Source organism: Petromyzon marinus, chromosome 20 (assembly GCF_048934315.1).
Source record: "Petromyzon marinus isolate PM22_M1 ecotype Great Lakes invasive population chromosome 20, UKy_Petmar_22M1.pri1.0, whole genome shotgun sequence".
NCBI classification, from domain to species: Eukaryota; Metazoa; Chordata; class Hyperoartia; order Petromyzontiformes; family Petromyzontidae; genus Petromyzon; species Petromyzon marinus.
The window spans coordinates 11,193,544-11,219,550 of NC_133686.1; the positions used below are offsets into that span (position 1 = coordinate 11,193,544).

General features: G+C 46.8%; 1 protein-coding gene across 3 annotated transcripts in view; it reads left to right on the forward strand.

Moving 5' to 3' along the window:
• Positions 1 to 25,484, forward strand: part of GALNS (galactosamine (N-acetyl)-6-sulfatase) — a 38,086-nt gene extending 12,602 nt beyond the window's left edge. For all 3 annotated transcript variants that reach the window (XM_032957523.2, XM_032957522.2, XM_076068325.1), the window contains exons 7-15: positions 948 to 1,014; positions 4,368 to 4,495; positions 5,782 to 5,921; positions 9,166 to 9,269; positions 15,437 to 15,573; positions 18,679 to 18,781; positions 19,799 to 19,920; positions 20,649 to 20,766; positions 22,906 to 25,484. In XM_032957523.2, coding sequence (XP_032813414.2) covers positions 948 to 1,014; positions 4,368 to 4,495; positions 5,782 to 5,921; positions 9,166 to 9,269; positions 15,437 to 15,573; positions 18,679 to 18,781; positions 19,799 to 19,920; positions 20,649 to 20,766; positions 22,906 to 22,992 — 1,006 coding nt within the window. In that variant the 3' untranslated portion in view covers positions 22,993 to 25,484. The remainder of the gene's footprint in view (positions 1 to 947; positions 1,015 to 4,367; positions 4,496 to 5,781; positions 5,922 to 9,165; positions 9,270 to 15,436; positions 15,574 to 18,678; positions 18,782 to 19,798; positions 19,921 to 20,648; positions 20,767 to 22,905) is intronic.
• Positions 25,485 to 26,007: the final 523 nt, after the last annotated feature.

Genomic DNA, 26,007 nt, shown 5'->3' on the forward strand with positions numbered 1-26,007 from the left:
CGAAACAAGGCGCGCGAGTCCATCTTGTGCATTTGCCCTCGGAAATCTTTTCATAAACGTTTGATGGACATTGTCAAATACAGTGGAACTAAATTAAAAAAAAGTGCGCACACAAGCATGGAGAGATGCATGCTTGGGATTACACTGAGATATATATTTATATTCCTGCCTTCCCTCTCTGTTGAAATGAAGGGCCTTTTTTGGTCATCACTCTGGCAAATTAAACTATCCTGGGCTCGTGACTTCTCACCTGGGGTGCCACAGTGGTGAGATGTTAACTAGCTTGCCTGGTATACAGGAGGTCGTGGGTTTGATCCCAACCCTGACCCCTGTATATTTGGAGTTTGCTTGTTCTTCCCCTGGTCGCGTGGATTTTTCTCTGGGTCCTCCGGTTTTCCTTCCACGTTTTAGAATCGTCCGTCTTGAGCATTTGGCTTCTATACATTTTCACATGATAAGCTATACGAACTGGGTTTACAATCTAGATTTGAAAGTGCATAACTCCGGCGGCATCCTAATTTTGGAAGAAAAAAAAAAAAGAGCATTTCAGATAACCGCGGAAGCGCAAATGAAAGCGCGCGACGCGGTTACCGTCTGTTCGATGGCCAACCAAAAGCCTCTGCGAGGATGACCAGAATTGACGTGATGGTATATGCTTGTTGACAAGATCAGCAAGGTACTGTGGTTCATTTGTGGCAAGCGCTTTGTGTGTAAGAGCTTATGCAATGAACGCTTTCAACTTTGGTCTGAATGGGTTAAAAAAGGGATTGAGATAAATGCAGCAGAGTAAGATTTGAAATATATTCGCTGCATTTTAAGCATTTCTCTTTCCCTTCGAAGTGAGCTAATCCTGTATGAGTTTGATAAAAAGAAAAACGTTTTCCAAATATGACCCCTTGCCTCCAGTTGTTGATTCGTTAAAGTTGCAATTTTTTCTTTTAACGTAGATATTACGAAGAATTCGAAATCAATCGCAAGACGGGAGAGTCCAACCTCACGCGCCAGTATCTGCAGGTGAGAATTGCTTCCGTTGATAAAGCGGCAAATGTGCTCGAGTATTTGAAAATCCTGTTCTCTTTCCCGATGGCCGTGACTGTTTTTTTTTAATTAATCCAAATCCGTTGAGACAACATGCCGGTTGCAGAAGGTTTGGTGCTTGAGGTGCTTGAATCTGGGCAGCCACCTTTTGTTAAAGTAGTTGCTCAAATAAAGCCGGTTAATTGAAGCGTCTTAAAATCCACTCTGTGGTGGGATTGTTTTGGGGCCATTCCTTGCCATGATGTGATGCTGAGCTGACAGATGGAGTTTCAGCAGCACATTTCTTCACCTCAGGACATGGCTCCATTAGCATGTTTGTCATGTACATTATTCCCTCATTGTTCGCTCACTCGCTATCCGCGATTTTGACCACCCGCGAATTGCATATGGAACTCTACGTGGCTATCGAGCGAGAGAGTTTTGGGAGAGAATGTGATGCGAGAAAGTGATGCGAGAAAATGACGCACAGCATCGTCATGAATTAATACGTTAATATAAAAAAGAAATACTTTGTTTAGAATTGAAGCTTTCATGACTGCAGGAATTACTATACTCATTGGTTATTTTAGATAATTTTTCTGATGTAAATATCCAAGTGATGAAGCCACTTTGTTGAGCTATCATTTGTGCCCAGGTCGCTTCTGGAAAGTAAGTTAATACCTCAGTGGGCTTTTCCTGGCAGGATGGAGATGGTTTAGTTTAATCTGTATGCGTTTGGGTGCATTGTTTACCTTTCTTGGACTTTGCACTAATATCGTGTTTTTGTAATGTTTATTGTTGGAATGTTCTTACCCGCCCCTGCTGGACATCTGTGAAAAAAGAGCTTTACAGCTCATCAGATTACTCGAGTGTAAATATTCTGATTCTGTATTGGGGAAACTAAGGGGTTCCTCGGCTGAAAAGCACCGACACAAGATGCAAGTGCCGATAGCAAGCACCAAATGTGGCCTGCACGGCAATTGTGCGGCATACACGCACGGCCACCTTTGTCTCTTCACACGTCGCACCCAATACGCAATTAAGGTCGCGTCAACCGAGGGGAAACTCCACGCCATGCTCAGATACCAGTTGTCATTGTCGCTGAGCATCGCGAGCAGCAATTGAACCACGGTTAATGGAAATGCAGCGCGGTAAAGTAACCGCCACACAACCACTCCAAGAGCACACAAAGCACAATTAACAGGACTCGACACGTTCATCAATAACGCTGGAACTTAACATTTTATTTGTGATTTATTTAAATTTAATTTTATTTCTACATACGCGACTTTACCGAAAGAACCAATGACTATCCTTTGTTTATTTTCACAATTTGTTTGTGTTATGATCATTTTCATGTAGTTAATAACTTATGTATTTATTGTAGGTGATTTATTAAAAAATCTGCTATTTACGAGCATCTACGAAACGTATATCCCTCACAAATAGTGAGTTAATAACTACATTGTAAAACGTGGAGCGTGCAACTGCTTGCTTACGTGAATGCTGGTGGAAGCACCTCCAATGGTGGCGGTGACATCATCACAGCCCCTGTGCCAGACTAGATGCATCTTGAGGTTAAGTGGAATGGTGAAGACTTACTGACAGGGAGTTTATGAACCTGGGTGTTATCGATTAATATTCCATATATCCAGTTGACCAAGAGATTACCAAAGAAAGGAGTAAAAAAACCAATGTAATTATTTCATAAGTTTTAGTCCAAAATTGATTTTGTTTATACAATTGAACCTGTTTAAACTTAAACTATTTCAACATTTTTTTTTATTTCACCAGGTAAGGCCCACTGAGCTAAATCGTTTTTTTTTCTCAAAAGCCACCTGGCCACAAACAATAGCTCAACAAAGTGGCTTATGTGGACATTTATAGCAGCCAAATACTCGAAACGCCCATTTCTAAATGTGGAGGACCCGGAGAAACATCCACTGAACCAAAGACAAAGTTCCCCCATATAGTCTGTGACAAACTTTTGGGGCAAGTACTGCTATTGAGCACCTATGAAGGCCGGAACGGCACATGAGGAGTGGGGGGGGGGGTGGCCAGCACTACGCCCGACCGTCTTTGTCTCCTCAGCGGCGATGTTTACACACCACAGCTAGTCCTAATTTGAGGCTGAGTCGACCCAGGGGAGGTCCAGGACCAGCTCAGATATTCGTCACTTGTGTTGGCCGTGAGCGGGAATCGAACTCGGGCCATGGGGTTCGATGTGCGGCGCGCTAACCGCCACACCACCTCTCCCCACCACGAGGAGAGAGACATGCAAACTCCAAATATACAGGCGTCAGGATCGAACCCATGGCCTCCTTTACACCAGGCGAGGTAGCTAACATCTCTCCACCGTAGCTCCCCAGGTGAGAACGCAAGAGACCAGGATAGAGTGACCTGGCTCACCAAAATCACAATGGCCCTTCATTTGAGCAGACGGAGAACGCAAGGATATTGACTGACTTGCGGCTTTGAGAAAAGCAGACATTTGGATAGATTTGGCAAATTAGCAGTTTTGAGTTTGCATATTTACAGTTTTACATGAGTAAAATGTGCAGTTGTAAACAATCCCTTTAAACGGACAAAAACATAGTGTTAGACCATTTTTTGTGAAAAGTAACATGTATAAACGTGACTGAGGAGTGGCACCATGGGAAAGCCAACACTGTCCTTGAGTAAGAGTACCCGACTAGGTTTCCTGTTAAATGTGTAACGGCAGTGCATTCATGGCAACGACATTTATTTACTTTGACGCCACGGAACTTTTTAAGTAGTTTCCTTTTCAAATGAGCATTTAAGGTGGTGCTCATCTGTTTGCAGCCTTGAGCCCGTGGTGGAAAGTCCACATTCTTATGGCAGGGTGAAGTCTATCCATAGGGCAACCACTGTTGACTTACCTGCTATAAGGTACTCATTTGATTGATCCCAGAGGAATGATGGGCTGAGTCAACCCCCAACCGAGATTTGAACTCACAACCTTCTAAATGTGAGCTCTACTGCCAAGCCGTCTGGCTCGACTGGAAGTTTACTCCTGTATGTGGATCCAGTCTTATCATGCAACGCGAGTGCACGTACGCCGCACAAGCATCGGCATCTTTCCTCGGCAGAATACATCTGCACGGTACTGACGTGAGTGGCATTTATCTGCTGCTGCAGCGCACTCTGTTGGGTATTCGTTCTCCGTGCATCACCGGTGGGTGCTGTAGTCCTCCACTGTCATTCGTTGACAACTCCGTGCCGTTCTGCCGACTCAGTGTTCCAGACGGACGTAATTTATTTGCCTCGTTACAGCAGAAAGCCGTAACGGAACTTCAGCCATGTCTGCCTGCCGTGTCTTGTGTCGGCAGGAGGCCCTGGATTTCATCGGACGCCAAAGCGACGCCGGCCGCCCGTTTTTCCTCTACTGGGCGGTGGACGCCACCCACGCTCCCGTCTACGCCTCTCGGCCCTTTCTGGGAACGAGTCGCCGAGGCTTGTACGCTGCCAATGCCGTGACAGCCGAGAGTGCCCCCACACATTGTGCAGTTGTCTCAAAAGCCAAGAGCAGTCCCCAGTTACCATGGAGTAATGTTAACGACGCTCCACGAAAAACTGTTAAAAATATTTTTACTTATTTTATCAGGTAAGGCCCACTGAGCTCTATAGCTCTTTTTTCAGGAGTGACCTGGCTATCACAAATGATAGCTCAACGAAGTGGCTTATCGTATGGCAATGGATAGCAGTCAAATAACTCTAAACACACGTTGATTCTAACTGTGGAGGGAATAAACGAGAGGACCCTTATAAAAATCCACACGACGACAGGGAGAACGTGCAGTCCCCATACATACAGACGTCTGGGTCGGGATCAAACTCACGACCTCCTGCATACCAGGCGAGAGAGATAACATCTCGCCACCGCGATGCCCCCAACATCCACTACCAAGCTGGCTGTACTGGAAGGCCAACTGCTTGACCCACTGTCGAGCCCTCTAATCACTTAGGGCAATAGTGTTCATCCAAAACAACGACTGCTCCGCTGCCATAGGAATGTGTAATTTACATCACCAAGAGTCGCCAGTGGAGATGAGGGCCAACAAATGGCAATTTGAGAATGGGTATATCTTAACCGTTGACTTTGGCAGCGGCGAATGCTCGCGAGCATGAGGTCACGGGTCGAGACTCGGGTGACACGGGTCAGCAGACCAGGGTAACTAAGAGATATATCACTTGCTCTCCCCACTGTAAACTCGCTGTGTTTTAGCTGCCTGAAGCACTGCCCGTCGATGTGCGATACTGCTTTGGCAGTGGTGCACAAGCGCAAATAACACAAACTCAATACGTTGTTTTATAACACTGCTCGAGAGAGATTTTCTCTTTTGCCATGTAAAGGACCATTGCACGAAACTTTGCCCACTATTATTTTTCTCTTTCAGGGCAGCGCAATTATGATTGATGCTGACATTAAACTCTCCCGCATCTTATGGTTACTCGAGGGTGGCTACCGCCATCTTCCACACCGACGACTCACGCCCGGCGATGTAAATGAGCATTGGCCATGGCGAAATTTCTCGCTTGCGCGAAGACGCAACACGAACACAAAACGGTTGGGTGCTTTTTTTTTTTTTTTATTATCGTTCAGTTGTCACAGCGCTGCCCAGATGTGGAACATCGGTGCTCTGGCAAGGCGCGAGTGAGCCCCCCCCCCCCCCCCCCCCTGACCCACCTGGCCTAATTTCCGTCGAACGCCCGTTCCTCCTCTCGAATTTTTCGCCTCCGGAGGTACGGGGACGCGGTGCGCGAGATCGACGCGGCCGTGGGGCGGATCCTGTCCGAGCTGCGCTTGCGTCGCCTCGACACCAACACGTTCGTGTTTTTCACCTCGGACAATGGAGCGGCGCTCATGTCAGGACCCAAGGAAGGTCTGGCCACCGTTGTTGTTGTTGCTGTTGTTGTTGATCGATTAGATTGGACAGCCCATACCCTCGCCCGGTGGTTCTCAATCGGGGGGGGGGGGGGGGGGAGGTACGCGGACCCCTTGGGGGTACGTGCAAATAACCCAGGGGGTACGAGAGGTGATTTATAGGCGTGTGAAATGATATCGGACTTGAGAGTCATTGGTGAATGATTATGTATGACTCTGCCAATATAAAATAACTACGATAACATTGAAATGCAAATGGTAAACTAGAACGATATAAGAGTAGCCAGCAAGTGCGAACACATTACGTCACGCGTGCGGAGCGTCTGTTGACATTTTTTTTGTATCCGCTTGCAACTAGCAGCCAGTTAGGATACCTCACTAAATGGACATTTGGGTAAAATATTGATGATAGGGTTTTTTCTCTTTTTTTCTGGCAACAAAACTGAAACCTTTTGGCGTCCTCTGGTCGAGCACCAATTGAGACGAGGCTCAAAAGAAAGCCGTCTCTGGTGTGGACCAATCAGTTTCAAGGACAATGCATCATATATTATCAGAGTGTGTTTTTTGTTTGCATTTTGACCACAAGTATTGTGGTTAATGCAGACATGATTTCTTGTAAAAAGGTTGAATTTTTGTTGCCAGCAAAAAAAGGAGAAAAACCCTATCATTATATTTTAGTACTGGCAAAGGAGGTCTAATGATGATAAAATATTGATGTCCATTATTCATACATTTATTTTTTCAGAACCATGTTGGGTCAGGCAAGGGGGCTGTACTCGGTTGAAACAAAATTCAACAATGGGGGTAACAGTATAGTAGCCAAAAGAGGTTGAGAACCACTGCCCGAGCCAAAATGTCTCTTTATCATTACCATACAACTTTAGGCTGTAATGAGTGGTTTTGGCGGTTGGGGGATCACGTGGTCATCATGCGTAGGCGTAAACGCAGCGGCGGAGCACCACCCGCTCATTCTGGTGAGCTCTCGAGCCTCGGTTGACGGACGGGCTTGATACGAACGAGGGTCCCTAGAAGCTAACCCCCAGTGGAGGTTTTTTTTCGTTTCTCAAAGCCCTCGCCTGTCCTGGATGCTCCGCCTCCGTCAGCTGGGACCGCTCGTCAAGCCCCGCGGCGGAGCGCAGTTAGAAAGACTCGCAGGAGAGAGTGCGTGGGCTCCGCTCGCTTTAGACCTATCCCGTATGCAGTTCACCACCCCAGCAGGGTTCTGCATTGGGGGTAGACGTTATAGGCGATGCTCGTGGGCAGCATTTCGGTAAACAATTAATGACGTGGCTACACTTAACATACTCTTTGGTTCTTTCGCTAAAGTTACGTAGGTATATAATAAAATAAATCACGACGTTTCGGGCACCACACAAGCGTCCGTCATCAGGTGGGAAAGCGTGGTCTGCTGCTGAGGCAGACTGTTTTGTTAAAATGTTTGAAATGGCTGTAGCGCAAGGGTCATAAAGAAGTGGCCAGGGCTAGTGATGTTAATGTGATGAATTAGCGTGTGACTGTAAGATAGGAGAGCGGTCTCCTCGATGAGGGCACAGAAGTGGCTATGTTAATGTGAGGGATTAGCGTGATGTTAATGTAAAATCAAAGAGTGGTGGAATCCAAAGGCATGAGTGCAACCCAATGGGTGCAATCCAAAGGGCATGGTGGGTTTATTTGTACGGCCTTTGATAGTCAGGTTGAGACCAATAACTCACCGCACTTGATAACCCAGTTTAGTTACACGAGGCAGCGAAAATTGATTGTGGCATCTTAACGATACTGCCCAAGTGCTCTGCCATCGCCATTGAGCCCCAAAACCCACACAGCCACACCCCACCAACGTTGTCTCAATGGCTGATTGGCTTAGTGTTCTGACATGGCCTTCAGCCCCATAAGCTAACCGATCACTTGTGGATTTTTTAAATTTAAATATGTAATCTGCTACATGCACGTGTATGCATGTGTTTCTGTGGTGAACAATAGTGGTGAAGCGAGTACATTGCCGGAAACCGAGGTTTGATTCCCGCCAAGGCTGACACCAGTGGCACGTAGGATCTAAATATACATTGGGCTTCCACTGGGGCCAACTGAGTCTCACAAATTTTGGATAGCCATCGAACAAAGACGGTCACCGTGTCGCGCGCTTTCAGATGCATTTCTGCGGCCGTTGGGAACGCTCTTCCGCTGTAGCTATGCACTTTTAAATCTAGATTGAAAACGAATTCCTTGACATGTTCTTCCTCCCACCTCCGATTAGCACAGTTGGCCACGTACGGCGCGAAAGAAGTTCAACGTGCACACAGCTAGAGAATGTGCTCGAAGAATCAGCAGTGTGCACCACTTATTCATGCGTATGCCTGCAGTGTGACCTTCATGCGCGCTGTCCTGGCCGTCTTCTTATACGTGCGCGTGACATTGCATCAACGTAATACCGCGTGAGTTGTAGACTTGAAAATGTGTGTAGACGTGTAATTACGTGTTTGCTTCGCGTGTGTGTCACTTGACAGCACCCTGGACACCCTTGCAAACGACATGTTGCATCTCGGGAGTTTACCCTTGTAACATATATATCAACAATTATGATAATAGAATACAGTAAAAGCCTGATATAATGCGGCTCATCAGATTCGGATATACATCGCCGGTCAGGTCATGTCCCAGGAAAACAGAAAAAATAACCGGTGGTGTGCCGTGGAAACGTCCCAGTGGCCTATCCGGCCGCCACCCCCCAACTCCCTCCCTCCCTCTCCGTTGGTGGCGGCGTGATACGGCAGGCAGCCGTCACGTCAGCGCCGACCCCTGACCCTCTCAGCTCCCTCGGTCTCGCATCCGCAGTCGGGCGAACGGACACGGAGCCACAGGCACAGTCACACGTGCTGAGACAAAGATCCCCCGTGTAGCATTACCAGGCTGTTAGGGGCAAGTGCTGTTAGTGAGCGCCTATGAAGGCTGGCACGGTACACGGGTGAGTGGGTGGCCAGCACCACGCCCGACCGCCTTTGCCTCCCCAACGGCGATGTTTTTACACACCGCACCAGATATATCGGGCTTTTACTGCACGGTCACCCATTGGCGTACGTGAACATCGTCAAAGGAGAGACAAAGGTTGCCTGGCGTGGCGTTGACCACCTCTCGCGTGCCTTCTCGGTCTTGGTAAGGCGTTCACTAATTGCACTGGCTTCTACCGTTTCTAAAGGCTCAGCATAGCGTCTTTATTTGTCGTGTGTTTTTCGTGCATCTCCCAGCTGGAAGCAATGGGCCCTTCTTGTGTGGCAAGGAGACCACGTTCGAAGGCGGCATGAGGGAGCCAGCCATAGCCTGGTGGCCTGGGCGCATCCACCCAGCTACGGTGAGTCAACGCGTGGGCCGGACGAAGAGGCTCGCGGATTGGATGACGAAAGGGGAACACGGGACTTGCGCCCGATGCTTAATTTGCCAGTGTCAATTTGTCTGTACGTGATCTGTTGAGGTGGCGGGGTGGCGCAGAGGTTGGAGTGCCGAATCGGCATTGCCGGGGTCCTGGGTTCGAGTCCCGGTTTCAGCTGCCTGTGATTAAAAAGCGAGTTCACAGGCGTAATGAGGTCGCCAATGACTGCATACGGAAAGGTCATTAAAATTGTCATTTGGCTAAGTTCCAGCTCTTAAGAATAAAAAAATCGGTTTGTCATGCGGGAAATAAACTCATAGCAGCGTGTGGATAAAAAATAAAAAGGATTAAACGAAACACTTTAAACTTATTTAAGTTGATTACCTTTCAATAAAATGTCAACGACGCATTTCTCAACGAGAAACAAGAGGACTTCCAGGAGAGGTCCTGTGAAAAACCCCAGGGGCAGCCTGATGCTTCACCCGGCAAGGCTGCTGAGCGGACTCTTCATCTCATGAAATGACGTGCTCTTGGCGTAAATTGTAAAATAAATGTGAAACTTAAGAGTCAACATGCATCCCTGTTCAATTGAGCATTTTTGCGAGTATTTCTCCATGGGCAGTCCTGAGCTCGTGGTGGAGGTCCCACATCGCTGTGACTGGAATCAGTGCATGCACAGTCTAGTTTGACCCCAGGTTTTTGAATTCACAACCTTCTGATTGTGATCAAATCGTGTTCGAAGGGCGCTATTTGGACAGATCGTGTGAAGCAATAGCTTGTCATTATTTTTAAACAAGTGTGTATTACCTTCAAGGGTTTACAAGTATTTTATTGCAACTTGCATCATCAAAATTGGCAGAGGTGTGTGTGTATATTCTGTGCGTATAAAAACATATTTCAAAGTGCCTCATTAGCCAGATGACTCTGGTTGCAGTGCTTATTGTTAACATTAAACAGCCAATGCAGACTTCACAAGGGCCAGTACCCAATTATTCTGAATTCTAAGACCAAACGCACATGTGTTCCTCACCAGTCTGTGTATCTTACCTTATTAAAATTAACATCCAGGATGTTATTGGTCTCAAACAGGCCTTGGAAAAAAAGATAAACAAGCCAGCGTTATGTTTAGGCTTCGGCAGAATCTCACCAGAGGTTAAAAATGAATTGTCAACTGTGGACACATTTTTGCCATTTTTCACAAGTTTTCCCTTGTCCCTTTGGCAAAGTGGATTCGCGGAGATTGCTTTGCCTTTGATCGAGGAGTAGTAGCAGCAGCAGCAGCAGCAACGTTTTGGCAGTGGCGCTGATAAAAAAGAAACCCTTCTCTCCTTGCCATCTGCTTGGGCCTGATAAGATAATTTATACACTTTGGGGGGGGGGGGTCTGCAGGTGAAACTCGGGGAGATAGAGAAAAAAAATCCCAAGGAGAGTAAAAGATTGCGCTCAAAATATAATGCGTCTGGTAAATGGATGTCTTTTTTTAAGATCCCATTTTTAAAGCTTAGGCATTATGACAGTGTTACTCAATGCTCTACTCGCATGTTTCACTGCCGTGTACTCGGTGTGCTCTCTATCAGTGACGTGTGTACATTTGGAAGGTGTCTATCGTGCGAATGAAAATAAGTATTCAAGTTAATCGATGACGGAGCCTTGTAGACTAGACTTGTCACGTGCCACCCCCTCGGCGTTTCGGCAAGGTGTCGCGATTCAGGGTCATTTAATTTAATTCATTATGTTAACCCAGTGTTTTGTAATGCATACAGACATTGTATATCATCCCCAATGGTTATCAACAAACAGGAACTTGGCATTTTTTTGCTGTTGGCCTAGCGCTTCCAATGGTAGTGAGCCACTGCCCGACACTCGTCTGAGCAAGGAGACCCTTTGAACTATTAATTCACTTTATAACGAATGTACTCATTTACAAGTACGGCACTTTTGTCATCCACTGCTGGATGAGGGGCCTCCCCACGCTGTGCGGGTTCCCAGGGGTTATTCAATAATATTTCACCATACTCACTGGTCAGTGTGGGTTGGTGAAGGAGGAGGGGGCCCTAGGACTGGTCCAGATGTCATTCACCGCTGATGTCAGCCATGGCAAAAATAATCAGTCAGGTCGTTGGGTTCGTAGCACGGTGGAGGAACCACCTCATTACTGCTCCCCATGTCACCTCGAGTGGACGAGTTTTTCCTACAGTGGCCTTCCGGATCAGACAGGGATGAAGAGAAATCTCAGCGTAGGACATATCCCGCAATATACCGCATTTGTGAAGGCAGTGTTGATGACAGCGGTCTTGGTTTTTCCTGAATAAATTATTTTCTGATTGGTTTGACTGCTTAAGGGCGAGGGAACAAATACATGTATTAATGAGCCATTTAATTGTATTTAATCAGCTCTGCCTTCCAGATGTACTTTAATGTCTAATTAGCACAGCCTCTGTATCCTTGAGCATTTACTAAATTTAGCAAGCCATGGTGAGCTGGCACATCAACAGAGTTGTGATGTGACATCAACAGAGTTGATGTGCCAGATGTGCCAACAGAGTTGATGTGCCAGAGCCCGGAGTAGAAACTCCACATTCCCATGGTGGGGCCAAGTATATCCATACAGACATTAACTGTTGACGTCCTACAAAGTTGCACTACTCACCTATAACACAAATTATCAGCATATCAAGGCAAATGATCCCAGTCGGCCTGTGTGGCTGCCTTATTATAACACTATGCAACACAATTTTTGTTCCTGGGTAGTTAAGTGTTATTTCGTAATTGCTTATGCCTAAAAAGTATAGAAAATGGCTATTATTCCCCACAGACTTGTTTTTGTGACCAGGACAGTGCTATTTTGAAATTTACCTATTTTCAATGAGAAAACGGGTGAATTTGTGTCTTTTCGTTCATATAAAGTCAGAAAAAGACAACATGAATCAAAAGTAACATGTATTTGTACTAAAGTAATACAAAAATGACGACAAAAGATTTAGAAGCCAGTATTTCGAGATTTACGATTATACTGTGAATCACTTTCATGAATCAGCCCCCAAATGTAGACTCCCATCATGTTATACTGTCCTTGGTAGCACCGTTCAAAGTCCAGTATATCCTGGTGGAAGCGCTCGCCTTGCTCCTCCGAGTACGCTCCCATGTTCTCCTTGAACTTATCAAGATGAGCATCAAGGATATGGACTTTGAGGGACATCCTACAGCCCATTGTGCTGTATTTCTTCACCAGAGTCTTAACCAGCTCCACGTACAGTCATACCTCGGTATACGACCGCTTTGGAATACGTCGAATTTGGTACACGTCGTGTTTTGATTGTGAAAAAAAATGTCTAGGGATACGACGTCTTGCTTGGGATATGACGCACTTGCTAGAACTTGTCTGGGTCGGGAGAGTCACCGCGTACAGTACCCGCGTAGACCCCGTTCACGACTGAGACAAAGCGCCGCTCCTCAGTCTGCCTGTAGATCTCGTTCAGTGCACAACCCCCTTGCTATAACTCTCTGTTAATTTTCACGTTTTTTGTCATTTTAACTCCTCTCAGCAAGGTAAAGTGATGTAAAATTTTATTTTTATTTCAATTTATTTTATTTCAATTTATTTTTATTTATTTATGCATTTATTTTAATGTATGTATGCATTTTATTAATAAGTAGTGTCTACATTAATATGCCATATAAAATATAATTTCTTATGCTCTGGAATGGATGATTTCCTTTCCCTTATTTCTTATGGGAAAAATTCGTTTGGTAGACGTCATTTTCGGTATAAGTCCTCCTACCTTCTGGAACGAATTAACGACATATACCGAGGTACCACTGTAGTTTTCGACTTTGTGATTGCCCAGGAAGCCACGAACCACTGCGACAAAGCTGTTCCAAGCTGCTTTCTCCTTACTAGTGAGCTTCTTGGGGAATTCATTGCACTCCAGGATCTTCTTTATCTGTGGTCCGACGAAGACACCGGCTCTGACCTTTGTCTCAGACAGCTTAGGGAAGAAGTCTTAAATGTACTTGAAGGCTGTCGACTCCTTATCTACGGCTCTGACAAATTGTGGCCAGTCCTGTCTGTGGTAGTGCGCCTTGGTTTCCCTACTGTCCCAAAGGCAAAGATAGCAGGGAAACTTGGTAAAACCGCCTTGTAGACCCATCTGGAATGCCACCATTTTGAAGTCTCCAATGACCTCCCAGCCATACTTATCATACTTCAAGGCGTCCAGCAAGGTCTTGATGCTGTTGTAATCCTCTTTGAGGTGCACTGAGTGAGCCAGGGGAAGAGACGGGTACTTATTACCATTATGGAGCAGCACGGCTTTGAGTCTCCTGGATGAGCTGTCAATGAAGAGGCGACACTCATTCTGGTTACAGGCGATTCCGATTGCCTCGAACAGACTGGTCACATTGTGGCAGAAGCAGAGCCCATCTTGACGGGTGAAGAAGCTGCAAAAAGGTTGGTGACGCTTCCTCTGATCTGCGACTTGCACACTTTTATCCAACAAGTTCCACTGCTTGAGCCTAGACGTCAAAAGCTCGGCATTGGACGGATTTGGTGAGACCAAGATCTCTGATCAAGTCGTTGAGGTCTTTTTGGTTGGGATAGTATGGGTTTCTCTCCTCAACTCCACCTCTGAAATTGTCATCTGGATCTACAACGTCTTCCTCGCTCTCTGACTTGCTGCTCTCTTCTAAAGACGGCTGCTCTCTCTCTGGAGGAGTGGGTACAGGGAGTTCATGGCAGTGTGGCACCGGGGCGATGGATGAAGGAAGGTCGGGATACGTGATAGCAGGTGCATTCTTGCCAATCCGACGTCTGGAAGGGTCCACCATGCAGAAGTAGCAGTTGCTTGAGTGGTCAGTGGGTTTCCGGCAAATTCTTGGGATAGCGAACTTCATGGCTCTCTTTTCCCCTCTGTAACATCCTACTAAAATACATTTATTTCCCCCATGACTCATGTGTAAGAGATTCTCACAATATTTTTCGTGTGATATATTTTTTCAATCACATTGAAAATTGTAAAACATTTTAAAATTAAAAACTTACAATACATTTTTAAAACAAATTTTATTACATAAAATTCCGAGCAACAATTGTCCATCTTACATTCCAGAGTTTTTTTTTGCATTGCTCTAACCGCAGCCCCACCCACCTCACTAGATTTGGCTTTTTAGATTTGGCATTGCCCAACTCTTACAACTGAAATGTATTTGTATTTTTTCAAAGTCTAAAAAGAAATTGTCTCTTTACCCCAAATGTTTAACCCCATTGTGCTGTCGGCATCATGCAATGAGATAATCTGTTCGGAACTTTTGCAGATCATTGCATCTGTGTCGGAGATTGATCTACTGAAGGAGATGCCACATAACTGCTTCTGAAATCTCTTGATGCGACCTCATAGCCATACTAAGAGGGCACCACCTGCTCACCAGCACTGCTATAGAGATAAATATTCATAACATGACAGTCAAACCAAGGTTTTTAATTGTTAGAGTCGAATTGAACCAATTTAAATGGAAAGCCAATTTTAATTATATATTTTTTTGTCTGTGCAGTCAATTGGAACAAGTCTAAGACCATGAACTCATTACACTTGAAAACTCAATTTTAATCACAGGTGGCTAAACCACAGATATGAACCCAGGATCTTAGCACTCTGACCTCTGAGCTACACGGCCATCTCTAAACGCATTCACGTTAACCCTTTTCAATTCCGATGACGTGTGTGTACGTCATCAGTTTTTCTTCCGATTCTGTTTTTCTGATGACATACAATTGCTTCCTATTTTGTCACTGGAACAGAATCGGAAGAAAAAGGCCATGCGGGAGGGAACGTGGCACAGTTTGGTGCCAGCTATCATAGAGTGTGGTCGTGTCACTACAGTTCTCTGCGGTGTGTACAGTGTCTTTCAGACAGCGGCGCTACGCCTCTCTAAATCAAATGAACGTTGAGCGGCTTGCACGCTCCGAGATTCAGCGGTGAATGGGACACCCACCCAGAAACTTGCAGACATCTCGGAACGGCAAAGGGTTCATGACACGAATGTGGCCGACCGTGCTTGTGTGCATCCAGTCTCACTGCACGCACGTTTGCGTGAGCCACCGCCGCTCATCATCGTCATCACGGGCTGTTGTGCTGCTTGCTGTGCCGCAGGTGAGCCGGCAGCTGGGCACGGTGATGGACCTATTTGTGACCGGGCTGGTGCTCGCTGGGCTGAGGCCACCCTCTGACCGGCAGCTCGATGGCTTGGACCTGAGCCCTGCGCTGTTCAACAACCAGACCATACCCAGGTGATCATCTCGGCTAGGAGCGGAGAATTGATATCTGCCCATGGTAATTATCTTGATTGGTGGAGCGGTGTATGCATGTTGAATTTCTTTCGCACCGTACGTAGCCAACCGTGCTAATTGTAGGAACGGGGTGATTGGTGAACACAGGTGAACCCAGTTTTGAGCAAATTTTGTCAGGGGGTGAAATCTGCAAGAGTCTTTACAAAGCGAAAGAGTAAGCTTCATGAGGGTAGAAGGAGGGTGCGTGGGAGGTCGCGGATGGGGCGAGGGGCAGTCAAGGCAGGAAAACGCAGGAGAGAGCGGCACAACCCACGACCAAGCACCACCACCACCACCAACAACAAACAAATACCAAACAACAGCGATGGGGAGCCCCAGGGTCAGCCAGGGCAGCACCCCACCACATTACAGGGCATCCTTGGGGGCTGCGGTCCATTCACCAACGAGTCGCAGAGGAGTCCAGAGGGGTCAGGGTTTGTTGCGACATCGTCGTCTGCAGAGTGTAAATGATGACAACACAAGTGTAAGTAACTCATGCGTAGTCAAGAGTGTTCATGGCTGCATTGCTCGGATTGTCCCGTTGGAAAGCAACAGGTGTTTTTCACGCGTGTATTTGTTGGTGTGAAATTATGCTTCGTGATATTACATGTTGGTAAACATTATTTGTGAAATTTCAAACATGAACATTATTTTGGCTGTAACTTAGGCATGTGATAATCCATCAACCCAGCAATGTAATACATTTGTCTCGATCCGGGGTGGCTATACAATTCAACATCTGAAATTTTGTGTTTTTTTTCTTTCACTTGTATTCTCGCTTGCTCTGTCTTCAGATTTGTTTTCTCCACTAAACCTCAATTCAAATTAAGCACCCACCCCTTCTCTATATCGAAACCAGCTCAAGCCTCCCGCAAAAAAAAAACCTCTCACACCCCCTCCAACCCTCTATGAAAACAAGACGCCGCTCCCCTCCACGCAGCTCACTTCTGTTTGCTCCTTCCCGCTCCCTCTCTTCCCTCCCCTCTTATAATAAGTCACCTTCTCATTCCCGACATGTTGGCCCAGTCATTCCTTCTCTCCCCTTCCTCCCCTATCCTGCTCGTCGCCCATTCTTTCTTACCGCTGCTCATCTTGAGCCGTGCCTCCTTTGTCCATCTTGGGGACTTCCGTCCCGGCATTTCTACCTTTTCCCATTTACCTGGCCCTTTCTAATATTTTGCGTAATTTTCTTTCCAGTCTCAATCGCAAAAAGCCACCTGCAACTTTGCGTAGTTTGCCTCTGTCCCTTTCTTTAAGCCACCTTTCTCCACCGTTCTACCCTGATTTTTATTCATCCACACATTACAACCTCGACTGTGCTTCCCTTCCTGTGGTGTTGCCACGGGTAAAAGCGCACGTCAGGGGCCGCACTAAAGGTCACCAGGGGGCAGCCAGTGGCCCACGTGCCTTGCAATGCAGAAACACATAAAGTGAGGGAAAAAAGTATTTGATCCCCTGCTGATTTTGTACGTTTGCCCACTGACTAAGAAATGATCAGTCTATAATTTTAATGGTCGGTTTATTTGAACAGTGAGAGACAGAATAACAAAAAAATCCAAAAAAAACGCATGTTAAAAATGTTCTAAATTGATTTGCATTTTAATGAGGGAAATAAGTATTTGACCCCTCTGCAAAACATGACTTAGTACTTGGTGGCAAAACCCTTGTTGGCAATCACAGAGGTCAGACGTTTCTTGAAGTTGGCCACCAGGTTTGCACACTTCTCAGGAGGGATTTTGTCCCATTCCTCTTTGCAGATCTTCTCCAAGTCATTAAGGTTTCGAGGCTGACGTTTGGCAACTCGAATCGTCAGCTCCCTCCACAGATTTTCTATGGGATTAAGGTCTGGAGACTGGCTAGGCCACTCCAGCACCTTAATGTGCTTCTTCTTGAGCCACTCCTTTGTTGCCTTGACCGTGTGTTTTGGGTCATTGTCATGCTGGAATACCTATCCACGACCCATTTTCAATGCCCTGGCTGAGGGAAAGAGGTTCTCACCCAAGATTTGACGGTACAAGTCCCCGTCCATCTTCCCTTGATGCGGTGAAGTTGTCCTGTCCCCTTAGCAGAAAAACACCCCCATAGCATAATGTTTCCACCTCCATGTTTGACGGTGGGGATGGTGTTCTTGGGGTCATAGGCAGCATTCCTCCTCCTCCAAACACGGCGAGTTGAGTTGATGCCAAAGAGCTCCATTTTGGTCTCATCTGACCACAACACTTTCACCCAGTTGTCCTCTGAATCATTCAGATGTTCATTGGCAAACTTCAGACGGGCATGTGTATGTGCTTTCTTGAGCAGAGGGACCTTGCGGGCGCTGCAGGATTTCATTCCTTCATGGCGTAGTGTGTTACCAATTGTTTTCTTGGTGACTATGGTCCCAGCTGCCTTGAGATCATTGACAAGATCCTCCCGTGTAGTTCTGGGCTGATTCCTCGCCGTTCTCATGATCATTGCAACTCCACGAGGTGAGATCTTGCATGGAGCCCCAGGCCGAGGGAGATTGACAGTTCTTTTGTGTTTCTTCCATTTGCTAATAATCGCACCAACTGTTGTCACCTTCTCACCAAGCTGCTTGGCAATGGTCTTGTAGCCCATTCCAGCCTTGGTTAGGTCTACAATCTTGTCCCTGACATCCTTGGAGAGCTCTTTGGTCTTGGCCATGGTGGAGAGTTTTGAATCTGATTGATTGCTTCTGTGGGCAGGTGCCTTTTATACAGGTAACAAGCTGAGATTAGGAGCACTTCCTTTAAGAGTGTGCTCCTAATCTCAGCTCGTTACCTGTATAAGACACCTGGAAGCCAGAAATCTTTCTGATTGAGAGGGGGTCAAATACTTATTTCCCTCATTAAAATGCAAATCAATTTATAACATTTTTGACATGCGTTTTTCTGGATTTTGTTGTTATTCTGTCTCTCATTGTTCAAATAAACCTATCATTAAAATTATAGACTCATCATTTCTTGGTCAGTGGGCAAACGTACAAAATCAGCAGGGGATCAAATACTTTTTTCCCTCACTGTAGCAACGGCGACCTCTCTGTGTTTCTGCTCTCTACTGTTGCAGACCCGTGTTCTACTACAGGGGCAACGAGTTGATGGCCGTGCGCTGCGGCGCCTACAAGGCACACCTGTGGACGTGGAGCAACTCCTGGGAGGAATTTAAACAGGTGTCACCACCCCCCCCTCCACCTCGCTCCTTGTGTCCTCCCCCAGTGGAAGGAAGTCAAAAAAGTCACAATCAGCTCTGCCTCCTTTCAGTTACGCCCGGACGTTTTGCTAGGGCAATCACCGTTGGATCTTTGACTAAATATACTGGACATCTGTGAACAAGAGCTTTGTAGCTCGTTGGATTATTCCAGTATAAATAAATATGCTGATTGTCTCTAATTCCCTTACACGCGTAATCGAGTTAGAATATCAAAGTGTCTATCTCTCCTCTCTAATGGGTAGTCGCGTAGGAGTCATCTCTGTTGGCGGCTCTGTGCTCACAGAAAACAGTTTACATTCCTATGGCAGGAGCCAGTCTCTCCCTAGTATTGTTGACTTCCCACACAGCAGTGCTCAGTTTACTAACCCGGGAGAGATGATGGGCTGAGTTGACCCTGAAATGGGATTTGAACTGGTAATCTTATGATTGTGAGCCACGGGCTTGAACCACAGCATCACCTGACTACACAGATGCCTCCATGCCTGACAGAGTATCGAGTAGGGATGAGTTTCAGATGAAAAAAAGTCAGATTTCCAGATTTCAAAACGTAATTTTTTATTTTTTTCCTCAGATTTTTGAATTATTTACATTATGTACCAAATTAAATGTGATAATGCAAGGAATGGTGACATCACTGGGTGCCATGCGGCGCCCCGCTTTTGGACAGCATAAGCTCAAAAGGGACATCATTAAAGTGACGTCACTTAATGCGATTTCACGTTTTCAGTATTTGTTCGGATTCCGGAAATCGGGAATCCATCCTGAGCGTCGAACAACTCGAGGTGAAGGCGCATGTCCACGATGCGGCGGGGTTGGCGAATCACACAGGGCTATGAGTTAACTGTAGGAGACAGTCTAGCAAGTAGGATGTCTATAAGCTATGCATTCGGAGTAGGAGGGTTATCTCCTCTTAATTCTCTCTGTGTATCTCTGTGTGTGTGTGTGTGCGCTTGGCTGTCTCCCTCTGTCTCGCTAGGGAGTAAACTTTTGTCCAGGACAACATGTTGAAGACGTGACGACGCATAACCAAACGGAGCACACGAGCCTGCCCCTTATCTTCCACCTTGGGCGTGATCCTGGAGAAAAGTATCCAATCAGGTAGCATCATCATCATCATCATTTTCAATTTACCCAGTAAACAATAGTCCGTATTTAATCCGCATCAGAACAGCACGCAGCAGATTCGGCTGTCTCGTCCTACACTGATGGGCGATTAAGAATAGCTCACAGTGAAACTGTGATCACCAATCTCAAATCATGCACTGCTTAGTATAACCACTGCCCACTTACATCATTCGGCAGCGGAATTTCTGATCTTAAACTATTTTAATTTTAGCAGGTAAGTCCCACCGAGCTATGTAGCTCTTTTTCAGAAGCGACCTGGCCACAAATGGTAGCCCAACAAAGTGGCTTATTGTGTGGAATGATACAGCAGCCAAACACAATAAACGCATGTTTCTAAATGTGGAGGGAAAAACTGGAGGAGCCAGATAAAAAGCCATGCGACCACGGGGAGAACACGCAAACTCCAAATATACAACAGGCGTCAGGGTCGGGATCGAACCCACGACCACCCGTATACCAGGCGAGGTAGTTAACACCTCGCCACCGTGGCGCCCCGCTGCAATTTGAATCGGTGAGCGTTGGCGCTCGGGAGCTGAGAGTTGGCTGCACTTGATTCCTGGCCACAGCCACACCACCCCGTCGACCCGCCTTGACGGGGTGCTCGCCACCAGCACGCATGCCGACCAGTCTCTGCAGCGAAGAGAGAGGGGGGATTGCTCTCTCCTGTGCCCTGTAACCTGCCTCTCTTTTATACTCCGCAGCCCCACAGAGGCAGAGTATCAGCAGGCGCTCGCCACCGTCTCCGAGGCAGTGGAGGAGCACAGGACGAACCTCGTAGCCGGGCAGCCCCAGCTGAACGTGTGTGACGTTGCTGTCATGGTGAGAGCTGCTTGCTTGTTAGGTGGGATGCGTCTTTGTCCGCAGCGGTTGTGACAGCTTCGGGATTACGGCCCAAGCGGTCGCCCGTCTTGCTCGCTTGTTGCAGAGGTCCGCGGTTGGAACCTTATGGCCACCCTGATTAACGCCGAGGATGTCCCGGCCGTGAGTGGCGCGTCGCTTGCTTCGCGGTGGGCGTGAAAGACGTTGTGACATTCGCAAAAAAAAGTGTCGGGCGAGCGAACCGGCGTCCGTGGTCCAATTTTTTGACGAATTTGAAAAGTCTCCCACAAATTACTCAGCACAGAGGAAGAAATATATTTTTTCCTGCCTCAGCAGCTCTCGCGCAATATTGTTTCACCTGATGACGATTGCTTGTGTTGCGATCGAAACGTCGTGATATTTTTTTTATTTTTCTATCTACGTGGCTTTACCGAAAGACCCAAAGAATACAGAGAGGAAGACCTAACAGAGAATGGCTGGACGATGTCATAAAGAGGTTGGTGCCGGAAAGATGTGGCACTACCTGAGCATATTGGCACGGAAAGTGGAAACAAATGAGGAAACATGCAGTGAACACATAACGGGCGATCTGCACCCCATGGATTATGATGATTATGACGAATCAACACATAGCAATCATCGGCCCCAACTGTAAAACTACTGCAGACTATTTCCGTAAAACAATAGCACCTTCCTGGGTAGCATTGCGCAATAAGAATGGCATGAATACCAAATGTACGAACGGTTTCATTTCAGGGAAATTCAAGAATTCTGTACCGTTAACCCTTGATTATCTGAGGACAGACTATGCAGGTTTTGGTTTAACGGTGCTCATGTGCGCCTGTCATGCCTTGCGCTCATTCTCCCAGGAGCTGCCCCTCGTCGCGGGTCAGTGACTTGGTTGTCACGTGATGGCAAACGTCAACAAGTATACCGGTTATTGTTAAAAGCAATAAAAATACGGCATTGCATTCTGAGTATTCACTCCCAACGTACACCCCAATTTACATATTCGCTCCCAATTTACATACCTGAATAACAAATATATTTTTGTAACTAAATGTACACGTGTTTTGGATGAGCTGTATTTTTGTTTTGTCAAGCCATTCTTTCCCCTTACCCCAATCACTCCAGATAATTGAGTTAGCTCAGTAGTTTTAAAAACAAAGCGTTGCCATACCTAAAGAAAGCCACTGGGTGCTGCCCTCTCACCACGCAGTTGCAAGTTAATCGCGCCCCTTTCCCCACCACTGAGTTCGTCCCCGTCGTTGTGTTTGAGCACTTTCGCCACACGATGGCGCCCTTTTTTTTAGACGTAGCTGCACGTGTTTTAACGCTTCGCGTACCGGACTCGCGGTCCAGATGGAGGCCCAACTCAATCTCATCATCTCCCCCATTGCCGCTGTCCAGCAGTAGAAATGGGTCCACTGCGGTGTCACGTGTGGCGTGTAAAATGTGGTTACGTCTGTTGAGCTATGTCCACCTCTTCCAACGTGTCCGGTCAACATGGAGTAAACCAAACACTCTATGGAGGTCCCTGTGGTGGAAGTTTTGTTCCGCCAGCAGTGGTGTGAGCACGCGTAATGTGCAGGGACGCACATTACCTCTTGACATCAACCATCACACTCTTGTGTTTCGATCCTAGCAGCCTGCAATCAATCCCTGGAATTGTAGCCACACCACCATTGGGCAGTGGTTTCTGAATTTAGCTTTTGGGATTTCTCCATATTAACTCAGCCTAAAATAAGTACCTGCTGTGTGTCTGTGTGCTTGTGTGTGTGTGTTTACATGTGCACGCGTGTGTGCGGAGCGGTAGTGTAACGGTTACCGCTCTGCGCTACAAATCTGTGGACCCGAGTTCGATTCCCACTCACGGCCAACACCAGTGACGATTATCTATCTGAACCGGTCCTAGGCCTCCCTTAGGCCGACTCGGCCTCAAATTATTACCTGGTGCAGTGTGTATACATCGCCACTAGGCAGGCAAAGGCAGTCGGACATGATGCTGGCCACCCACCCACCCCCTCGTGTGCCGTGCCAGCACCTCGTAGGTGCTACTCGCTAACAGCACTTGCCTCGACAGTCTGTTTAGGCTACAACAGGGGATCTTTGTATTTTTGTTGCGAACGTGTGTCACAGAATTGGGCACCTCCCGGATGCGAGCTGCTGAAGAAGTGCCTGAAAGCCCCGCAGAGCAGCCCACAGAAGTGCGAGTGGCCTCACTAGGACATCTCCGACGCTGGCACCTCAAGGCCTTGGTGCAATAGAAGGCTGTTCGTGTGGTCTTCGCAGGGTTAATATATACAGAATTGGCATTTCAACCAGTGGTCTTTACTCGTACAGGGTGAATAGCCTATTGGGATAATTAGTCTCTTACGCAAGGGTGACCTGGGATAAATCAGGCTGTAATTAAAGTGTGTGTTTGGAGATAGCCGGGTGGTTTCCATGGTTGGAGCACAAATCTGGCGCTGCGGAGTTCCTGGGTTAGATTCCAAGCATCTATCCTCATTTCATAAACAGCTGTCCTGATTCGTTCCACCTCACTTTGCACAATCCTGTATATTCAGTCTTGGGTTTTACATTTCTTTCTTTAATGTTCTTCGGTTTTCCTGGTGTTAACATTGTTCTTGCATTCGAGATCCCAAATTTGAATATCTCGACAAAATCCTCCTTGAAAGGCTTTCCCTGGGCAACCTCCCCTCCCTACAAAAACACTGAAGTGTTTCTGTGAACGTCGTGCGCGCTCTCTCCAATATTCTGAGCCATCAGGAAGCGTAATCGTAATCATTTCCCATTGCCTTCCCCCCAACCAGCGTTTTTCAGGTGACACCATTACTGCATTCAGTTGTCCATCGCACCCAGGATGTCTTCTCCCAGGTCAGCCCCTTTTACGCTGGCAACACCAAGAACACCTCCTGGCCTGGGGGTGCCTGAGCCTCTTTATTTGGTGGCTTCAGAGTTCGCGACAGGCGGTCACGACCTCCATAAGCAACTCGGGGGGCCCCTCACAAGCAGCCTCCTACTTGGACCGTTGCCTGCCTCCCACGACCAGACCCAGTACTGTAAATTAACTCTCTCTGCCCAATGTTTATAGACTACATTCCTACGCGTCCTTTGCTGCGGGTCACCAAAATCATTGAACTATCTTTGGCCTATGCCTGTGCAGCTGCGCCCTAGTGGCGTTATTTTCGAGTGTCTTCCAAACATAGGGACACGTTCGCTCAGCTCCTGGTTTCCCATGCACCGCTCTGCTGGCATTCCAATCTGAACTGTACAGTTATATTACTGTTGGTAGCATGCCATGTATCTCTGCATTCGTAACCGCTGTGTGTTCGAAATGCTTTTCAGCCGTTCATTCTGTGTGCGCTGGAGGTTTTTTTTCGTACAATCCTGGAGGGCTGGATGGCCTCTGTGCGTGTGTGTGGCCATGCGCGTGTTTGGGGAACGTGGGCGCAGTGGTTCGTGCTACAAATGCGGTGGCCCGAGTGTAATTTCCATTCCACAGCAAACATGTGTGGTGTTATCAGAACTAACTATGGCTATCACTCATTCCCCATTCATTCAATCCATCATCATTCACTTTCAATTTCGGTCCCACTGAATTCACGAATCACAGATTCGCCCATTGCTTCCTCTCATCTATTTCATTCACCTCATCTCCACCGTTACATTCATATGTACCATTCTTAACTCTCTGTAAATTTCCTTGCTTAAGGCACTATATAAATTACTTTAGAATAACTATTGGTCTCTCCCTAGGTAAATTCAAAGACTTAAAACGAGTAACTGGTTCATGTGGACATATGAGCCACCGGGGAAACAAAGGCGACATGTCGTGTGTTGTTGGCCACATCTCTTACCCTCTTGTGCCATGTAGGTCTCTCCCCCCATCCCACGTTTTATAGACATGTATTCCACATTGTGTTTTCGGCATCACGTCATGAAACAAAGAATCCTTTGAGAAACCTCACTGCGTGTGTCAGATAAGGCCCATGGAAGAGATTTTCCAAAGGGCTTCTGAAAGGGCACACTTTCCCACAAAGCTCTGCTATGAGATTGTAGCATGAAAGTAAAACAGAATTGTAGTTCTAAGAGATTGAATTTAGTCAAATCTGAAGTGCAAAATAAAGCTATTGATCGGCTTTTGTGCAGTCATTGGTAACTGGGCTGATGTAAATTTTCTAGACTTCAAGAACTCGGTTTGATCATATGAGCGACTGCCCAGATTTGAACGGTTCCAGCTCAGCGCTCTGACCTCTGAGCCGCCGCTGACACCGTGTAAGTCTTAATAGTTGCTCTTCAAGACTACTTGCTCCCAACAGTCCATGAAGGCAATACCGGTGGTCTTTGTATTGATATAGGTGAGTTGCGTGCGTTCTGAGAAGGGTGCGTGGTGTATTGGTCCGTGTGCTGCGTTACAGTTCTGGCAAGCAAAGTTCAATTCCTAACCATGTTCAAATAGTGGTAAATGGTGTATATGAGCATCAGTTGGGCTTGCTCTATGGAGGACTCAATGTAAAAAGAGTAGTGCCTGGCTTCATGGTTTTGTCAACATGTGCATACTTGGGTCTGAATTCGGCACCCCACACGACCAGTCTTAATACGTGTTTACAAATATAATTTGCCTTCGACAATCTATCCAGCTAAATTGAGAAATCTTGGTGTGTGTGTGTGTGTGCGTGTTTTTGTCTGGATAAAGCATATAGAAACATTTTAAATCGGCATGCACTCTATGTTTTCTCACTTGACTTACGTTTGCTTGACCACAACTGTCCAAGTTATTCTAGGAATTTTTGGACAGTGCTCCATGTGCTGGCATGAGTGTGTGACTTCCTGAGAGCTTAGTGTGCGTGTCTGTGTGTGTGTGTGTGGGTCTGTGTCTATGCAGTTTGGGAGTGGGGCGTAGGAACTAGCACACTGCACTACGATCCCGACGGCCTGGGTTTTTGCACTGCGTCAGTTGAACTTGGTATGTGAAGAACCTGTTCAATGCCTCTTGCTAGGTCAGCTAAGCCTTAAATTAACACCTGGTGCAGCGATTTAATAGAGACATCAATATTGGAGAGACAGGCTCTTGCCCATGGTTTGGCCCCACCAATCATTCGTGTATTGTGCCACTCTTGGTAGTTGATTGACCAACATTCATGGTAAGTGTTACCTGGACCTGACCTGGCCCCCCTAGACCAACCCTCAAAGACCAAATTGGTGAACTTGGGCCCAAATTCATCTGACCATTGCGAC